The sequence below is a fragment of the Hippichthys cyanospilos genome, chromosome 6 (assembly GCF_059441005.1).
Source record: "Hippichthys cyanospilos isolate Australia breed blue-spotted pipefish chromosome 6, RoL_Hcya_1.0, whole genome shotgun sequence".
NCBI lineage: Eukaryota > Metazoa > Chordata > Actinopteri > Syngnathiformes > Syngnathidae > Hippichthys > Hippichthys cyanospilos.
The window spans coordinates 23,892,866-23,911,073 of record NC_142374.1 but is presented as its reverse complement, the minus strand read 5'-3'; the positions used below and the strand labels follow the sequence as shown (position 1 = coordinate 23,911,073).

Sequence of the window (18,208 nt, the reverse complement as noted above, 5' to 3'; positions counted from 1 at the left end):
GGGCTTCAACACAACACACAGTTATAGGATTTAAATACAAAATTTAATTCGGTAATTTTCCATCATTTTTTGGGTGAAATATTGAACCGGTGTGAAGCAGTTTGGGGTGAAAAAAATGCTTCATTCAACTTTGGAACTAGAATTGTAGTGATATCACTTGGCGTGTTTTATTCAAGATTGATGTTATAACATCATGGTTGTATTTCCTTGACCGTTTGCCAAAAAATTGCGCCATAAGGATTCACTACAACACAAATGAGCGAGTATGTGCTTCATCTTACAATTGATTTGCTCTTAATTTGAAAGGATTTACTGTAACTCATTCAGCCTATTTAAGACCAACACGAAAAATGGAAAAAAAACATAGATGTTATTGAATGGACTTATCAAAAATTTAAAAAAAAAACAAAAACGTAAAAACACGTCTTTGGCAGTGAATGAGTTACACTGGATTCTTTGGCGCTTGTAGTTGTCAATGGCACTGAGTGATTTAAAATGGACCCCTTGCGCAGTACTGCGGCCAATCCTTTGATTTTTACATCAAGGGAATTTTACATCAAATGGAAAGCATTGTAAGAAGACACTAGGGAGCTGAAATTTTACTCAGACGGTAACGGTTTTTATTTTTTTTAATTTGCCGAGCTGGGCCGCATTCCCGATCCGCATGCGCTTGTTTTGTTGTCACTTTGCAACACTAAAGCGACAGCCAAGAATGTCTTTGTGTTGCCGCAACATTGTTAGTTGCACCCCAGATTGCAATATGAACCCTAAACTATCGTGAATAATATTTTGAAAAATGACTCATATTTCATCCTAAATGTGCTCCTCCTTTTTTACAGTTTCACTGATTCAAATTAACATGAATAGGACTAGCTGTAGAAAACAAAACAAAATAAAAACTCCTGTCACACACTGTTGTGTCGCAAGTGTGTTTTGTGCGTTAATCCAGCAGGATTGTGTTCTATTATTTTCGGTGATGTTTTGGCTGCTGGATTTCTGCTTAGCTGTCACGCCGGTGGCACACTTTTATAACCCCTATCCCAAACACACTCGCGCACACACACTTTGTCCCACATTGTGGTATAAACACAAAAGCCTGCCGCTGAAACAAATGACATGCAAAGTGACACACTATTCCGAGGCTTGTGCGATCGCGTGATAGCGAACAAGCTGTTGCCATGGCAACACCCCTCACCCATTGATAGATAGATAGCTAGATACTGTAGATAAAAAGTTAGCTAGCTAGCATAGATAGATAGATAGAGCTAAGAAGCTTGCTAGCTTACTAGCATATATAGATAGATAGATAGATAGATAGATAGATAGATAGATAGATAGATAGATAGATAGATAGATAGAAAGAAAGCTAGCTAGCTAGCTAGCTAGCTAGATGGATAGATAGATAACTATTTAGCTAGCTACTTGCTATCTAGCAAGCTAAATAAGATAGATAGATAGATAGATAGATAGATAGATAGAAAGAAAGCTAGCTAGCTAGCTAGCTAGATGGATAGATAGATAACTATTTAGCTAGCTACTTGCTATCTAGCAAGCTAAATAAGATAGATAGATAGATAGATAGATAGACAGATAGATAGATAGATAGATAGATAGATAGATAGATAGATAGATAGATAGATAGATAGATAGATAGATAGATAGATAGATAGATAGATAGATAGATAGATAGATAGATAGATAGATAGATAGATAGAAAGAAAGCTAGCTAGCTAGCTAGCTAGCTAGATGGATAGATAGATAACTATTTAGCTAGCTACTTGCTATCTAGCAAGCTAAATAAGATAGATAGATAGAAAGAAAGCTAGCTAGCTAGCTAGCTAGATGGATAGATAGATAACTATTTAGCTAGCTACTTGCTATCTAGCAAGCTAAATAAGATAGATAGATAGATAGATAGATAGATAGATAGATAGATAGATAGATAGATAGATAGATAGATAGATAGATAGATAGATAAAAAGTTGCTAGCTAGCATAGATGGATAGATGAGAGATAAAAAGTTAGCTAGCTAGCATAGATGGATAGATAGAAGTTCTAGCTAGATTTATGTTCTACCTTTGCTGGTGTGTTTTAGTTCATGTCTTGTCAGTCCTCGTCAGTGTGATTGTGTCCACCTGTGTTGACCTGCTTCCCCTGTTTTCCCTTTTTCAGTTGTTTCTTGTGCAGGTGGTCTGTTTTGTCTCTGTTGTGAGTTGAATTTGCAGTTTCTTTTCGGTTCCCGTCGCAGCGTCGCTACCAACGTGTTGTTTATCCCTGTGAGTTATTTTTGTTTCTTCTGTGTTTCCCGAGTCCCGTTTACAAGTGTTTTTGCTAGAGTTGATTTCTGGATTTTGTGTTTTCGTCACATAGCCTGATGTCACGAAATAGAAACCGTACAAAGGGAAGCAAATGTTTCTAATGTTGTCAAAATGTTCAGATTTAACTATGTTATGACTTTTTAAAGACTTGAAAAAAATCTTACAATACTTTTACTCCCAAAACAATACTTTTACTTAAGTATAAAGTATGAGTACTCATATCGAGCTGCGATTGGGTGAGCGCGCATGCACGCACAGTAGCTTGTTGTGGCGCCGTCGAGCCCACGCTGCTTCCCCGTCGGCGGGGCGGGGTGCAGCCTGCTCCTGCTCCTGCTTCTGCTTCTGCAGCATACGAGCGGAGCGGCTCGCAGAGCGCGCACTCGAACCACAAACACAACAAGCCCAACGAGGACGATGGGTGTGGAGAAGGAGAAGTCGGACACGAGCGTTATCATGGACGAGGACGAGTTCAACAGGTCCATCGAACCCATCCTGTCGCGGAAGGGTCACGTGATCGCGTCCACGCGCGAAGACCGAGACCCGGACGACGTCAACGCGCACCTCAAGGTAAGAGGAAACTACACGCAACGAACACAAAAACTAAGCAGGACTCGCTTTGTTTTCACGGGGGTGACGTCACGTCGGCGATCGCTTGTTTGGCTTCGGCAAGTCAGGTGGCCTTCCGTGACGTCATCGCAGAAGAACTATAATAAACATTCCAGATTTGTATCTAAACACACTTTTACGCACTTATGGGTACAGGACAGGTTTTTGTGCTTTTATAAACAAAACAAAATAATCCGAGGTCGTTTTCATTCCTTGTATTATCATTGTCATCATATCTGACATACATTATATATTAAAAATAATTATTAAAAATAATAAGTGGATGTTAGAAAAAGAGCATTCCTTCACGTTACAATAATGTGCAAAAAACACTTTTGCAGAATTCATATTAAAATTGGGTTAATCAATCAAAAATTGTATTGATAGTGTTTTTTTACATTACATTTTAAATTTTCGACATTTACTGTAAAAAAATGTATCGATACTATCGATTTTACACAGTACATTTTGTAATTGTAAGATCAACACCCTCAATATAATTTTTTTCCATAAATGTAGAAAATGTGTTACTGTTATTTAATGGTAATTTTCTGGCTACCAAGTTGCCGGTACTAAAAAAATGCATATTTTTAGTATTACTATTATTATAATAATAATAATAATACTAATAATTATCATTATTATTATTATCAGCATATAATCGACCATATGAAAAGATAAACAAGACCATGTACATGTAAATCCTCCATCAGAGGTCAAAACAGCAATCTGTGACTTTTTTTGGGGTCAGGTGAGCTTCGACGATGTCATCGCCGAACCCGAGTCGGTTCGGACCCTGGACCGGGTGTGGATTTGCAGCCACGCCGCGTTCGAGGTGGTCAAGTTGGGCCTGTACCGGATTCTCGGGGCGCTTCTGGCCGTGCCCCTGGCTTTCCTCCTGGGGCTGGTCTTCGCCGTCCTCAGCCTAGTCCACATCTGGTAGGGGACACCTCCCGATTGCGCTTTTAATTTGGCTTTAATTCACTTGGCGGCAGCGCAAACGCGGCGAGAGAATTTCACGACAATCGAGGCTAAGCTAATGCGCTAAACGCCGTCATTTGTGTTAAAAATAGACGTTGGAACACGGGAGGGTGCGTAGAAATGAAAATGAGCTTTAAAGAGTCCGGCGGACTATTATGGGATGTTTGCTCGAGCTGCCAAGGCAAACATTGACACAAGCTATTTATACAGATGACGTCACTTTTGCAAAATAGTGAGCCCTTCTCTCTCTACACATTTTTTTTTTTTTTTTGGACTGATGACATCATTACACGGCCACCTGGATGCTGTTAGGTTTCAAGCTAACGAGCTAACGAGCTAACCCAAATAGAGCGTCTGTTGATGAGGAACACTCGTAGTCACCTGCCAAATAGTGACCCCTAGGAAAGTTAGCGCAAATGTGCCAGAAATTAAAAAAAAACAAAAAAAAATGTTCCACTGAACAGGGAGGGCGGAAAAATGACACGGTGTTTGACATGCTAGTCGACATCGGGGTGGGACATTCTTCGAGTCCTCGGCGGCCATGTTGGAGGCAGGCAGCTCCCGCGAGGACACAGGAAGTACGCTGCAGTCTTTGAAGCGGTCGAAGACAGGAAGTTCAGATTGTTTCAAAGACTTTCTCCTTTCAAGAGCAACAGCTTATGTTTGGAATTGGGACGGGCCCCTTTTCAGGTTGGTGGTGCCGAGCATCAGGAGCTTCCTGGTCCTGCTGCCGTCCCTGCGGGTGGTGTGGAGGAGCCTGACCGACACCTTGGTCCTTCCCTTCTTCCGCAGCCTGGGCAGGACCTGGTCCTCTGTCCGCGTCCAACACCTGGACCAATAAATCCCGGAGGAGTCTCCGCGGAGATGTTTTCAAAATGGACATACGGTGACTCATAAAATGGGTTCCATTGGGGTCGGCGAACCCAAAAAAACAAATCATAAATTATTTTAGCACATCATTTTAACAAATCCATGACTTTGTGTCCTTAGCCTAAAAGCGTAGCATTGTATTTAACTTGCGTAACTTTTTATTTTTGGTTCATATATATATATATATATATATATATATATATATATATATATATATATAATGTTAGTTTTTATTTATAGTTTTCCTTTATTTCTAAATCGTATGGACAAGATTATTGGGCGTCCCAATACTTGTGTCCACACAATGTCTAGCGACCATGATAATAAGCGAGACATGATCCAGAGGTTGTACATATATATTTTTGAGATGAATGTGGGGAAAGAAGACGCAAGCTTGTTGTACATTTACTGTCATATTTTTGGGTCCAATTCAGAAAATAAAACTAATATAAATAAAGATGATTATTCTACGTCTTCTCATTACTGACTTGTACACCACGCTATCCAATTCCACTTTTTTTTTTTTTAGAAATATACCTGATATTACTTGATTAATAAATATTATTACACAATTCGGACTTTTGTAAGAATTTTGAGAATTCTCGCTTTAAAGTTAAAACTCTCACTTTAACGTGAGAACTGAGTTTATTCTCAGAATTCTTATTTCAAGGTCAAAATTCATAGAAGTTGGAATTCGGAATTATGACTTTGATTTGCTCTTCAATCCAAATTCTCATTTTACTCTCAGAATTGTCACTTCAGTTGGAATTCTGAGAATTCTCCCTTTAAAGTCACGATTGTCAAAATATGAATCGGCTTTATTCTCAAAATTCTTAGGCCAAGCTCAAAATTCTCATTTTGAAAATGAGAATTCAGAATTATGACTGAAATCGGGATTTGCACTTCAATCAGAATTTTCAGACCTCTCACTTTAGTTGGAAATCTCATCTCAAACGGACTTTATTCTCAGAATTCTCATTTGATTGCAATTATGTCTTAAAAGTCAAAATTCTCACTTTTAAGTAAGGATTTAGGGATTTTGATTTTAGTCTCACTTCAAAGTCAAAATTCTCATTTTTAAAAGAATCCCGAAATATTCTCACCTCAGTCAGAATTCTCATTTCATTCTCAGATCCTCACTTTAGTTGCAATTCTGAGAATAAAGTCACAATTAGTATTTTAAAGCGAGAACTGACTTCAGAACTCTCACGACTAGGCCAAAATTCTCATTTTCTGAGAATTCTCACTTCAAGGAGAACCCTGAGAACAAAGTTGCGATTCTGAGGTAGAAATGAGAATCTCGCCAACTTTTTTTTTCATCACTGGCCCTACAGATCTTCTGTACATTTTTACCATGAGAGTAAAGTGATTTGACTTCAGTTCGTATCTTAAAACAAACTCGTAAGTGAAGGCAGATCTGTAATTTGACCTTTTTTTTTAAATACAGCTTTTATACGCAGCGTGGTCATGTCAATTTTTTTTCTCTCTCTCTCGCCACTTGATGTGTGCGGCAAATAAACAGGTTGTCGCCCCCAATTAACGACCTTGCAGCTGCGAGCCGACAAGAAGCCGCTTGTATTCACTTCACCTCACCTCACTCACGCGCGAGCACTCCCTTTTTTTTTTTCTTTTTTTTTTTCTTCTCATCGCTCCCTCCTGCGGCTCCTCTAGAACTTTGCAATCTGCAATCCAATTCCAATCACGTTCGGCGAGGGCTGCAAAGGTCGGGGATAAATCACCCAGGGAACCCCCCCCCCCCACCCCGCACCCCACCCCCTCCGAAACTTCCTCTTGCCACCAATCTACCTCCACGCCTCCTTCGCGATTTTTTTTTTTTTTTTGCAGCGAGAAGAAGCGCATCATGGCAGGAGGACTGAAGAACACCGAAGCAGAGGAGGTACGAGCGCGTTTTGGAGTTTGAGTGTTTTTTGCTGTGCACCCCCTTTCACCCCCCCCCCCCCCCCCCTTTCCCGTTTTCTCGCACCAGCCGATTGAATGTGAAGGACCCCCCCCCTGCGAGCGCGCATTAGCGCGTTAGTGCGACATTTCGTCGCCCGTGCGGAATTTCGAATTCCTTGCGTAAAAAAAAGCGCACGCAGTTCAAAGTGAAGTTAAAGTCGGGCAGTGACGTCATTCATCGCTATCACGCGCTACTTTTTAGCCACGTGCCTCGGGACAAAAAAATTGAAATGTTATCAAAGCTTGATATTATTGGTACATTTTCGTTTGTTTTAATGTGTTTACGCACATACTGTACTCTATTTACGAACACTTTCATTATAGCCCATTGCAGTGTAGTACCTTCAAATAAGGCCAATTAATTAAAAAAATAAGTTATGTGCCTTTCCCGGCTAATTTATTAAACTTTGGAACTGCATTTGTAGTTGAATCTCAAAACTGATGACACTCATCATCACAAATTTAATTTTGAATACAATACAAGTAAAATTACCTTATGCTGTAGATATGTTTATTTCTTATTAGTAAAATGCATTATAGTGAGTCCTTTGCTTTTATTTTGTGAAAATTTGCATGGATGTACACAAATTTGGTATTGTGGCATAAAAAAAATAAACAATCTTTTAATTTAGGGCGTACTTGAGCACCCCAAAAAATGGGCTAGAAGCGCCCATGACTCCAACTCATTTTTGGTTCTTCTTAAATGTTGTCACTCATCCCCACATATATAATATGTTTATCTTTATTTATTATTGCTAATATACGTTTTAGATGTATACATTTTCTATTGTAAAATTAAAAGTTTTCCTACATGAAAAAAAAAAAAAATTTAGGGGGTGTTTGAGCCCCCCCAAAATGGCCCATGACTCCAACTCACTTGTGGTTCTTGTCACACTACGTCACTCGTTCCACAACTGCAGGATTTATCTCTTTATTTATTATTGCTGAATTGCTTTCTAGAGAGAATTTTGACATCATTTTGTGAACGTTAACATGAATATATGTTAGTGTATTTTTCGTATTAAAACAAACAAAAAAACAATCTCTTAAATCCACAGGGTGCTCGAGCACTCCCCCAAAACGGACTAGAAACGCCCATGCCTCCATCTCAGTTTAGGTTTTGACTTTATGACGTTTTTAAACGGATCTGCACAAATCTGCTCTTGTAACATTACATTTTTTATATGATAAAAAAAATCCGATATTTAAGGTGTACTTGAACACCCCCCAAAATGTCTTGGAAACGCCCATGACTCCAGCTGATTCTTGTTTGTATTGATTCTTGTTTGGTGACGTTTTATACGGATCTTTTATACGGAATTTTGAATAATGTATGCGGCTAAAATCGGAAAATTTCTCTCGGAAAAAAAAAAGAAAAAACTTGGTCCCGTCGCGGACGGTCCACGTGACGCAGCGTGGAAGTGTTTCCCCCGTGCGTAATTACGCACGGACGCGCGTCCAAGCCGCAAGCGAGAAAGGGGGGTCGAGCGAGGCCCCCTCGCGGCCGTTTTGAGGGGTGTGGCCGCGCTCCACCCCGCGCGGCCGGCTGCGCTCGCTCACCCCTCGCCTCCCTCCCTCCCTCACTCCCTCACTCGACTCGAATCCGTCTCCGTGTCGGCGTCTCGCAGGACTTGTCCCACTCGCCGTTCATCCGCAAGCAAGGCAACATTTACAAGCCCAACAACAAGGCGGACGCCGACATGGACAACGACAGTCTCAACGAGAAGTCCATGATGGACGACGTGCACACCAAGGAGATCGACCTGGTCAACCGGGACCCCAAGCGCATCAACGACGACGTGGTCAAGGTGAGGACTTTTTTGCACGTGACGTCACTTTTTTAAAATGCGATTTCTTCTTGTTGGAGCGGGGAGCTCTATCCACTGGGGAACCGTTGATTGCGTTTAGGTTTTTTTGTTTTTCTTTTGCGAGTAATAAATAAAGCGAGTGGGCGTGTGGCGCCCCCTGTTGTTAGCCGGCAGAAGAGAGGTGTGTGTCCGCGTTAAAGCCTGGAAAAAGTTGGGAAACACCCATGTTGTTAGTGAGCATGGCTCGGATCCACTTTCGTGGCCACACCCCGCTACATTTCCAGTCGACTCCCTTCCCACGTGATCATCCCCATAACAGCACTTCATCGATGCCCCGTGGGGGGGGGGGCATTCCAGACCCACTCCTATCCTACATGAAGAAAACAAATAAAACATGCAAAAAAAAAGATCTGCACAGATCTGCAGATCTGTTATTTCAATATTACATTTTACTATTTTATATGTAAAAAAAAAAAAAAATCTTATATTTAGGGGGCACTTGGACACCCCCCCCCAAAAAAAAAATGCCCTAGAATCGTATATATATATATATATATATATATATATATATATATATATATATATATATATATATATATATATATATATATATATATATATATATATATTACCGCTTTTTTATAATCAATAAAAAGTTATATTTAGGGGGTGCTTGAACCATCAAAAAAATACGCAAAGACAAAAAAATACAAATACTTTTTTTAACATGAACTTTTCCCATATATATTTTATTTTGTACATAAACTATATTATATTATACTATAGTATATACTGTATATATATATCTGGTTTCAACTTGTAAGTGTGCAAGGGTGGCGATAATAGAAAGATGCAGAGGCAGGTTATCGGTCACTGCGGCACAAGTTAAGCTCTACTTTTGTCCGAAAGAGTTCTCAGTGAACAATCTTTTGCTTCTTGTGACAAATGAGTCAGATTCTCCTGATTGGTGCGCAACTGGCCGCAATGTTAACATTCCTTCTGGAAACATTTCATTACGCTGGTTACTCTGTCTCTAATTATATGTAACACAAAACATGATGAAACCCAAGACTGGTCGCCAGATGATTTACAAGTCACACACGCGGTCAGACAACCATTCACAATTTGAAGGTTTCAATGAAGTCAACATGCTTTTTTGGGGGGCAGATAAGATAAGCATTTTGATAGCCCACCCCCCCTAGCAAAAAAAAAAAAAAAAAAAGTATTGGCTGCCATTGCAAGTTCTGGTACCTTGAAACAAGGCCTGGTGTCAGCCATACTTAGTTCCAGTACCTACTAAAGATTTTAACAGGGTTTCTGCAGGTATTAGCAAATCATATTTAACAACTTCTAACAGGAACTGAACGTGTTCCCTTTTCCAATTAAGAGCAAATGGATTGGAACATGAGGTCACATTAGAAAAATTACGCAGTCTATCTGGCAGAGTTGCCAGGTTAAACTTATTCAATACAAAGATGCATTTTTTTTCAAGTCTAAAATGGCTCGTACAAAAATAATTAGCTTTGAGTACTTGTTTATAAATAAATAAATACCTGAGATTGAATGTTTGGATCCATTAAAAAAAAAAAAACGTGAAAATTCATGTTTGGGATAGAATGAATTAAATTACGCACAGACGTACCACAAAACATGTTTCGGAATTTGATTAAATCCGACACAAAAATGCTTTTTTTCCTAGCCAAGAAATGCTTTGAACTTATTAGCGCGAACACGGCAGGAAAAAATAATTTTGTGTATTAAAAAACAGACACCAAAAAGAAACGTCTCCCGTCAAGCATGTGGAAGCGTGGAACACCTTTCGGGTTCCGGACGTCAAGTTTTCCACGTCGCTGCTCGCTGCTTTGAGGTCACTGACTCAACGCTGCCAAGCGCACTCACACACACGCTCACACACACGCACACTCACGCAACTCCGCGCTAGGATGGAAGGGAAGCCGCGCTTCCGCAGCTGCACTCAATCAGAACCGCGCGGGCCGCTCCACTTCACTGGATTGTGAGCAGCTCTTTCCATAGCTGGCGGTCACTTTGTTCGCCGTGGAAACAGCTAACAATGCTTGGCGGCGCCGTGCGCTAGCGGTTTGCTGTTGCCTCGCACTTCTTCGCTTCGGAGTTTGAATCCGGCCTCCGGATCGCTAAACTGTTGAAAAAGTTAACCCGTGTGCAGTGTTTAGTCCAAGCCTTCTATTTTTACATCAAAGGTATTTCACATCAAAGGGAAAGTGTTGAAAGAAGGCACGAGGGAGCTGAAATTTCACCCGGATGGTGAAAACCAGCAGACAGGAGGGTGTCAAGCCTTGGCTGAAATTACTGTTTGAAAGATGTGGAAGAAAATGAGGCAAAAATGGAAAAATATTGCACAATAGGTGAGAAATCGTTCACTGGCGACCATTCAATTTTGATGTCTACATATGCGCTGATAAAGTAGACATTTAATTGACTAGTGACAATACAATTTCTATATGTTATGTGCCATCGCCTGCGACCGATCCATTGTTTGCTGTATGTGAAGCGCCGTTGCGTGCGACCAATCAATTCTTTGCTATGTGTGAAGTGCCATTGCATGTGAGCAAGCCATTGTTTGCTATGTGTGAAGTGCCTTTGCATACGACCAATCAATTTTTTTACTATATGTGAAGTGCCATTGCATGCGACCAATCAATTGTTTGTTATATTTGAGGTGCCATTGCATGCGACCAATCTATTGTTTGCTTTGTGTGAAGTAGCATTGCACGCTACCAATCAATTGTATGCTATATGTGACGTGCCATTACATGCGACCAATCTAATGTTTGCTATGTGTGAAGCCCCAATGCATGCGACCAATCAATAGTTTGCTATATGTGATGTGCCAGTGCATGCAAGCAATCCATTGTTTGGTATGTGTGAAGTCCCATTGCATGCGACCAATCAATATTTTGCTATCTCTTGTGCAAACATATGCGACCAATCAATTGTCTGTTATAAGTTAAGTGCCGTTGCATGCGACCAATCCATCATCTGCTATATGTTCGGTGCCTTTGACAGGCGACCAGTTAAATTTATCTCTGTGACAAGTGCGTGATGATGAGTCTGTTTTTTATCTATAAAACTTTTGACATTGACTGGCGACCAGTCTGTTGCCTTTATGTAACATCACATTGGCCAGCAAAAAGTGCATTGTTTGTCAATTTATGACATGTCATTGGCTGCCGTCAAGTCCATTGTTTTCCTATAAGAGCCTTGATATTGGATGGCGACCAGTCCATTGACTCTTTGTGCCATTGTTTGCTTTTATGAGCTCGGATATTACACCGCGACCAGTCTTTTGTTTACCTATATGTGCCCTACAAATTCAATGGCGACAACTCAATTTTTTTGCGTGTGTATCCTGCCATTGGATGGCGACCAATCAAATTAGCGTCACTCATTTTTTTGTTCGCGTATGTTGCCGTTGAATGGCGACCAGTCCAGTTATACAGGAATGAACTCCAATCCACTCGCGACCTTGGAAATGAGCAATTAGCATGTCATAGGTCGCGTTTTGAAGTTGGGCCCCTGACACTTCCTGATTAGAGTTTGCATGTTTTGCACCAACACCATTTCTATCGGGGGAAAAAAAAAGTAGTTCCCCTGCACTCGACTTTTTATCGCTTCGCATTGTTAATTGTGGTTATTTCATTGTGAAACGGGATGTGACAGGAGTGGACACTTCCTGTGACGTTTGAAGCATCACAAGAATCCACGAACAAGCTTGTGTGCCACTTTGTTTGAAGATAGCGTTCTGAGAATAGCGCGTCGCCTTTGTTATTGGCGCAATAAGACAGTTGCCACGGCGACGGGGGCTGGTCACATGCTGCCACGGGACTCCAATTGGCCTTGAGAAGATTATTTTTCATGTTGCTGATATTCACAGGAAATTATTTGTTTTCCTGCCAGATCCCGCCCTTTTAAACACTGAGGTTTTCAAATAAACACCAAAGTGTTTTAACAAGGGCTTTTAAGTTAAAAAAAAAAGGTTTTATTATGAATAGCCCGCCTGAGCCTACTTATAAACGAGAGAGATGTTTTTTTTTTCTTTTAGTCTGCCTTTGTCGAGTGGCTACGTGGAACTTTAATATGCTACTGTGACTATTTTAAAACATGGGATTTTCAACTCTTTTAGAAGAAAATGTTTATTTTCCACAATACTACTGTACTATAGTGCAGTTAGTACCAACAGTAAATGAAAGGGTGTTAGCCTTTCAAAATTAGCATCGTAGATATGCATTTAATCTAATACCAATAGTGCCGATTTATATTATGTTGTATTAGCATTAGCTTAAAAAGTCTTTATACAGGTTACAGGAAAACAATACAGAAATAAATAATAATAAATATAAATGAATCCGGATCATTAACACAGGACCAACTTTTAATCGCTAACAATCAATCACTTAATTAATCAATTAATTAATTTAGAATACAAATTTTGAAAGAGTTTATAACTCCCGCACAGACTTTGACAAAGAGAGCGCTTGTGCACCACCTGGTGTCGCGGATGTGCAATTACACTTCACAGGGCAAAAACAAAGCCTGTTCTGCGCTAAGCTAACTAGGTGGAATCCACTTGACAAAGGCATTCAGAGTTCATCTCAAAGCTCCCTCATGTCGCCTCTATGAGAACACTGTGAGGTCTCCAAGGTTGAGAAGGACAAATATTGACGGTGAGCTCACGAAGTAGCGCATGATAGGGAGCGTCTGTCTTGTGTTGACGCTTCAACGTGACCTCCAGCGTCATCATGTCGGAAGAAGACAAGGACAGCGTTTTGCTTAACCCCTTGTGTGGTATTTTGTCCAATCCAAAGGGAACGCAAATGAAATAATACACCAGGGAGCTGAAATTTCACCCAGATGGTGACAACATAGCATGACCGCTTGTGTGCCATCCCTTGGCTACAATACGCCCAGAATGAGGTGGAAAAAAATGGAGCAGAAATTGTCAAAATACTGCACATGGGTTATATATGTGAAATGCCATTCAATGGCGACCATTCAATTTTTTGAAAAGCACATATGTGCTGATGTTGTCTGATGACCAGTCCTGTTTGTTTGTGTCAAATTGGCTAACAACAAGTGCATTGAGAGTTTGTAGAGGACATGTCTTCGGCCGGTGTCAAGCCCATTGTATTTCCGTATGAGCCTTGACATCGGCCTGCGACCAATCAGTTGACTCAACGTGACATCCAATTGGCTAACAAGTACATTGATTGTTAAGAGATGACCTTTCCACTGGCTAGCGACAAATCCATTTTTTTGTCTATAAAACCCTTCACAATGGCTGGCGACCAATCAGCTGACCAACTGTGACCTGTTATTGGCGTCGTTGGCGATTGGCCGGTGTCAAGTCCCTAGTTTTTCCGTATGAGCCTTGACATTGGCTGGCGACCAATCAGTTGACTCAATGGGAGACGCTATTGGCTAACAACAAATGCTTTGCTAGTCTATATGTGACGCGCTATATAGGCGAATCATGCGAAAGAAAATGACGGAAAAATGGTGAAAATACCGCACGAGGGTAAAGAACCTTCACGATCCTTTTCTGACTTGTCGCCGGTCCGGAATCCCCCAGGTGGACTTTGTGGACGTGATCGCCGAGCCGGCGGGCACGTACAGCTTCGACGGCGTGTGGAAGGCCAGCTTCACCACCTTCACCGTCACCAAGTACTGGTGCTACCGCCTGCTGACGGCGCTGGTGGGCATCCCGCTGGCGCTGGTGTGGGGCATCTTCTTCGCCATCCTGTCCTTCGTGCACATCTGGGCGGTGGTGCCCTGCATCAAGAGTTACCTGATCGAGATCCACTGCGTCAGCCGCATCTACTCCATCTTCGTGCACACCTTCTGCGACCCGCTCTTCGAGGCCATGGGGAAGTGTTTCAGCAACGTGCGGATCAGCACCGTCAAGGAGGTCTAGGCGCCACCTGGAGGAGGATTCATGGGGATCGGGCGAGGGTGGGGCCAGAGTCTGATAGGACATTCTTACAGGTCGGACATTCCAAGCTAAGGGACGGGGAGGAGGGCGGTATCACTTTGGATTTTAGATCCTTCCGTCATGTTCGGATCTTTTCAAAACCCGGTACGCGCAAAAAACGCTTTTTCGAAGGTAAGTTTCGTAACTGTTTTTGGACATTTCCCAGACACGTTATCCGAATATGCTAAGAGCCATGCATACATACAATTGGGGATGTCCCGATCACTTTTTTTTTTTTTTGCGTCCAAAACCGAGTTACCTGGTTTGGAAGATCTGCCGATACCTCGGCGATGCAACCTAACCGAACCTAACCCTGCCAAACTAGCCGTGCTAACTTGTATTACGTCAATGGAGCATTTTGCATTGTTAGTTTTAAGCTAATCTAACGCAAATCTGTGTTTTGTTTTTTTTAAGATACAAGAATTGCTCACTACATGCCAAACTAGCCATGCTAATTTTATTACGTCAATAGAGCTTTCTACATTGTTAGCTTTAAGCTAAGGTGACACAAATCTGTGGTCGCTTAAAATATGTATACGAGAATTGCTCACTCTCTACCAAATTGTCCGCGCTAACTGTCATCATTACAATGGCATTTCGCAAAGTTAGCTATAGGCTAAGCTAAAGCAAATATGTGCTTGTTTTAACCCTTGTGCAGTATTTTGGCCAATACTTTGATCTTAACATCAAAGAGAAAGCCTTAAAAGAAGTCACCAGGGAGCTGAAATTTCACCCAGACCAAAATGGTACAACCACTAGCAGGAGTGTGCCATCCTTTGACTAATATACTGTGAAATTTATGCGGAAGAAAATGTCCAAAAAATGATCAAAATATTGAACGAGGGTCAAGAACTAAAAAACTGCATCCAAATTTTATGAACCAAGTAACTAGTAAAACCCCAATGTAAGTTAAGAAGTTAGCAAATAAGCTAGCATCTGCCGTTAAAAATGAGCAAATTCACAATGTAATTTAAGGAGTTAGCAGATACAGTAATCTAGCAGCTAGGCCAGCGTCGTGTTTTTTGTTTTTATTTTCCTGTGTGGGTTCTCTTTGCGTTATCAGGTACCGACAAATTAACATTAACCTTGTTAAGCAAGAGTGATTGTTTTTTTTTTTTTGCGATCAGTGACCTGATTTTCCCAATTCTCGCTGGGAAATATTTGGAAAACAATCCTTCCGCAGAAACTAGAAAAAACACAATGTAAGTTAAGCATTTAGCGGGTAAGCTAGCAGCTAGCTTAGCATCACAATCGTCTTTTACTCTGACACTTGATTGTGGTTTCGTCTTTATATTTTTTAAACGCGCGGTCTTTTTTTGTGCGTACCGGGTATAGAAAAACCGAAATTCACCTTGTTCATATTTGTACATTGGAGGGACGGTTTTCGTAGCGTTAGCTCTGCTGCGGCCTGAATCTAGCTGACACCCCACAAAAGCAAACAATCGTTGATCCCTCCGTTCCCCCGTGACCTCCCAAAACCACCCCCGTCCCTCAGCCCCCGACCTGGCTTTGCTGCAGTCCAACACACTGAACCCGCCGCCCCCTTTTTTTTCACCGTCCGCCGCCCTCAAGACCAACACGCCACATGCTGCTCACTCACTTGCTTCATCTTTAGAAAAGAAAAAATGTTCGCTATTCACCTTTTTTAGCCTCCTGCTTGACCATGCGGTGAACTCGTGGTGGCTAGCTTAGCGGCTAACTAGCCGATTGGAAGACATAGCTACATATAGACATGGGCCTCAGACTTTCCATTATTGCGTATCAACGTGAAAAAAAAAACGCAATAAAATTGAATGTCGCTACCTGCTAGCATCTGTTTGTTTTAGCTTAGCACAGCTTGCTTCTTTGCTAGCTTGCTAGGTAAAAACAGATTTCTTGACTTGGACTCGCTCTGCTTTTGTGTTTTTTTTTTTATCACAGAAAGAAATCATAATGTTAGCGTTGACGTTTTGTATGAAGAACTAACAACTTTTTTAAAGTTTGTAAAACGCTCATGCAAAGTGTTTATTTTTTGTCGCCAAATAAAAACTTGTGGCGAACCCACCAGGTGAGGGAAGGGCTCAGCTTTTCACATTTGCACGCTTTGACTCTCCTTCTGTCTACCTGCTGTTTTTATTCCCCTCACAGGAGGCTCAAAAGGTGATATTTTTAAATAACGTTTTGTTTCCTTTTCTTGCCTTTACCTGTACAAAACTGTATCATGCTGTGCACATTAAAGTTGAATATGACCATGTGTGTGTTGACATCAATAAGTTATACTACTCAAACGTTATACTATTCATATACTACTTTAAGTGAAAAACCGATAGATTGTTTGTTCACAAAAAAAAATAAATTATTATTTTTTTTTTAATGTCGTAAATTGTGGTACAAAGATCGCAATGTTGCTTTATACCAAAACAGTGACATTTGTATGGGCAATTTGCGCCCTCTTGTGGACCGGAGTCGCTTGCACATTCTACAGTAGAAGCAAATGCAGGTACGTTAAGATCAATTTAAGAATGCTGTGCATCGGTGTTCGCGTTTTTCTTTTTCTTTCTTTCTTTTTTTTTTGGTGGGATGGGACGGCTCAAAGTAGGACCACCACTGTCATTATCGGGTTTGTGGAAGGCATTTTCTCATACATACTGTGTATGAATACACTAATAGACTAATTTAGCAAAACTTAATGGATAGCTTGCTAGCTAACCACTCTAATTTAACAAATACTAATATATTTAAAGTATTTCATTACCGAAGCTTGCCTGTACCATTGGATTTCATAGTACTGTAGTATTTGGTAAAATAAACAAATAAATGAATAAATAAATTGATGTATTGCCAGAGGAGAAATTCACAAATAGGTAAATATCTTTTGAGGTTTACTCCAGCACTTTCGAATTTGGTGATGCCTAATCAAGTTCTCGTCTGAGAAGACGGTAGATTCGCCATTCTCACAAACGCTAATTACAGTACATGATTCATCGATGTGGCTTTTCACGCAGAAGATCCATTTAAGACCTCGCATTGCATGGTGAGCTAAAAAAAACTGGCCAAAATCAAGAAAAAGCAATTAAGATAGTGTTCTTCTCTCTCTCTTCTCTCTCTCTCTCTCTCTCTCTCTCTCTCTCTTTCTCTCTCTCTCTCTCTCTCTCTCTCTCGCTCTCTCTCTCTCGGTCTCTCTCTCTCTCTCTCGCTCTCTCTCTCTCTCTCAACGGAACATCTTTCTCTCGTAGATACAATTACTAAATACAAAATCTAATTTTGGATATGACAGCAGTAGTGTGTAACGTTTTCAGAGCCTCAAGTATCCGTTTTCAGCAGATTTGTTGTAAAGGTTGGATTGGAAAACTGCACTAAACCACATAATAAAGGTATACATAACTTAATATGCTGCATATCTGTATTTGTTTCGTTACCATGCCTGCGCCTCAAACGCACAATTCGTTCCGCCCCCCCAAATAAACCGCACAAATGTTTGTCTTTATGCTTTTTTTTTAATGAAAGAAAAATAGTACTCTATAAAATTGTAGGCTACTTCATAAAAACACACAATAATAACAAAGAATACGATATGTACGGTCCAACACAATTTTTTGGTGTGTGCCCACTGTGGCCACCAGGTGGCAGTATATTACAGCCATACAAACAAAAAATAGTTGCATAGTATGTACTTCTTC

At 40.8% G+C, this 18,208-nt stretch overlaps 2 protein-coding genes across 2 annotated transcripts; both read left to right on the top strand.

Moving 5' to 3' along the window:
• The first annotated feature begins 1,890 nt into the window (after positions 1-1,890).
• Positions 1,891-4,988, top strand: cav2 (caveolin 2). The gene is made up of 4 exons (XM_088417543.1): positions 1,891-2,276; positions 2,667-2,885; positions 3,676-3,863; positions 4,596-4,988. The coding sequence occupies exons 2-4, from the start codon at positions 2,733-2,735 to the stop codon at positions 4,744-4,746; spliced, it is 492 nt and encodes a 163-aa protein (XP_088273669.1). The 5' UTR covers positions 1,891-2,276; positions 2,667-2,732; the 3' UTR covers positions 4,747-4,988.
• Positions 4,989-6,543: 1,555 nt separating this feature from the next.
• On the top strand, positions 6,544-16,782 carry cav1 (caveolin 1). Its single transcript, XM_088417542.1, has 3 exons — positions 6,544-6,672; positions 8,363-8,542; positions 14,151-16,782. Exons 1-3 carry the CDS (start codon positions 6,637-6,639, stop codon positions 14,490-14,492), a joined length of 558 nt encoding a protein of 185 aa, XP_088273668.1. The 5' UTR covers positions 6,544-6,636; the 3' UTR covers positions 14,493-16,782.
• Positions 16,783-18,208: the final 1,426 nt, after the last annotated feature.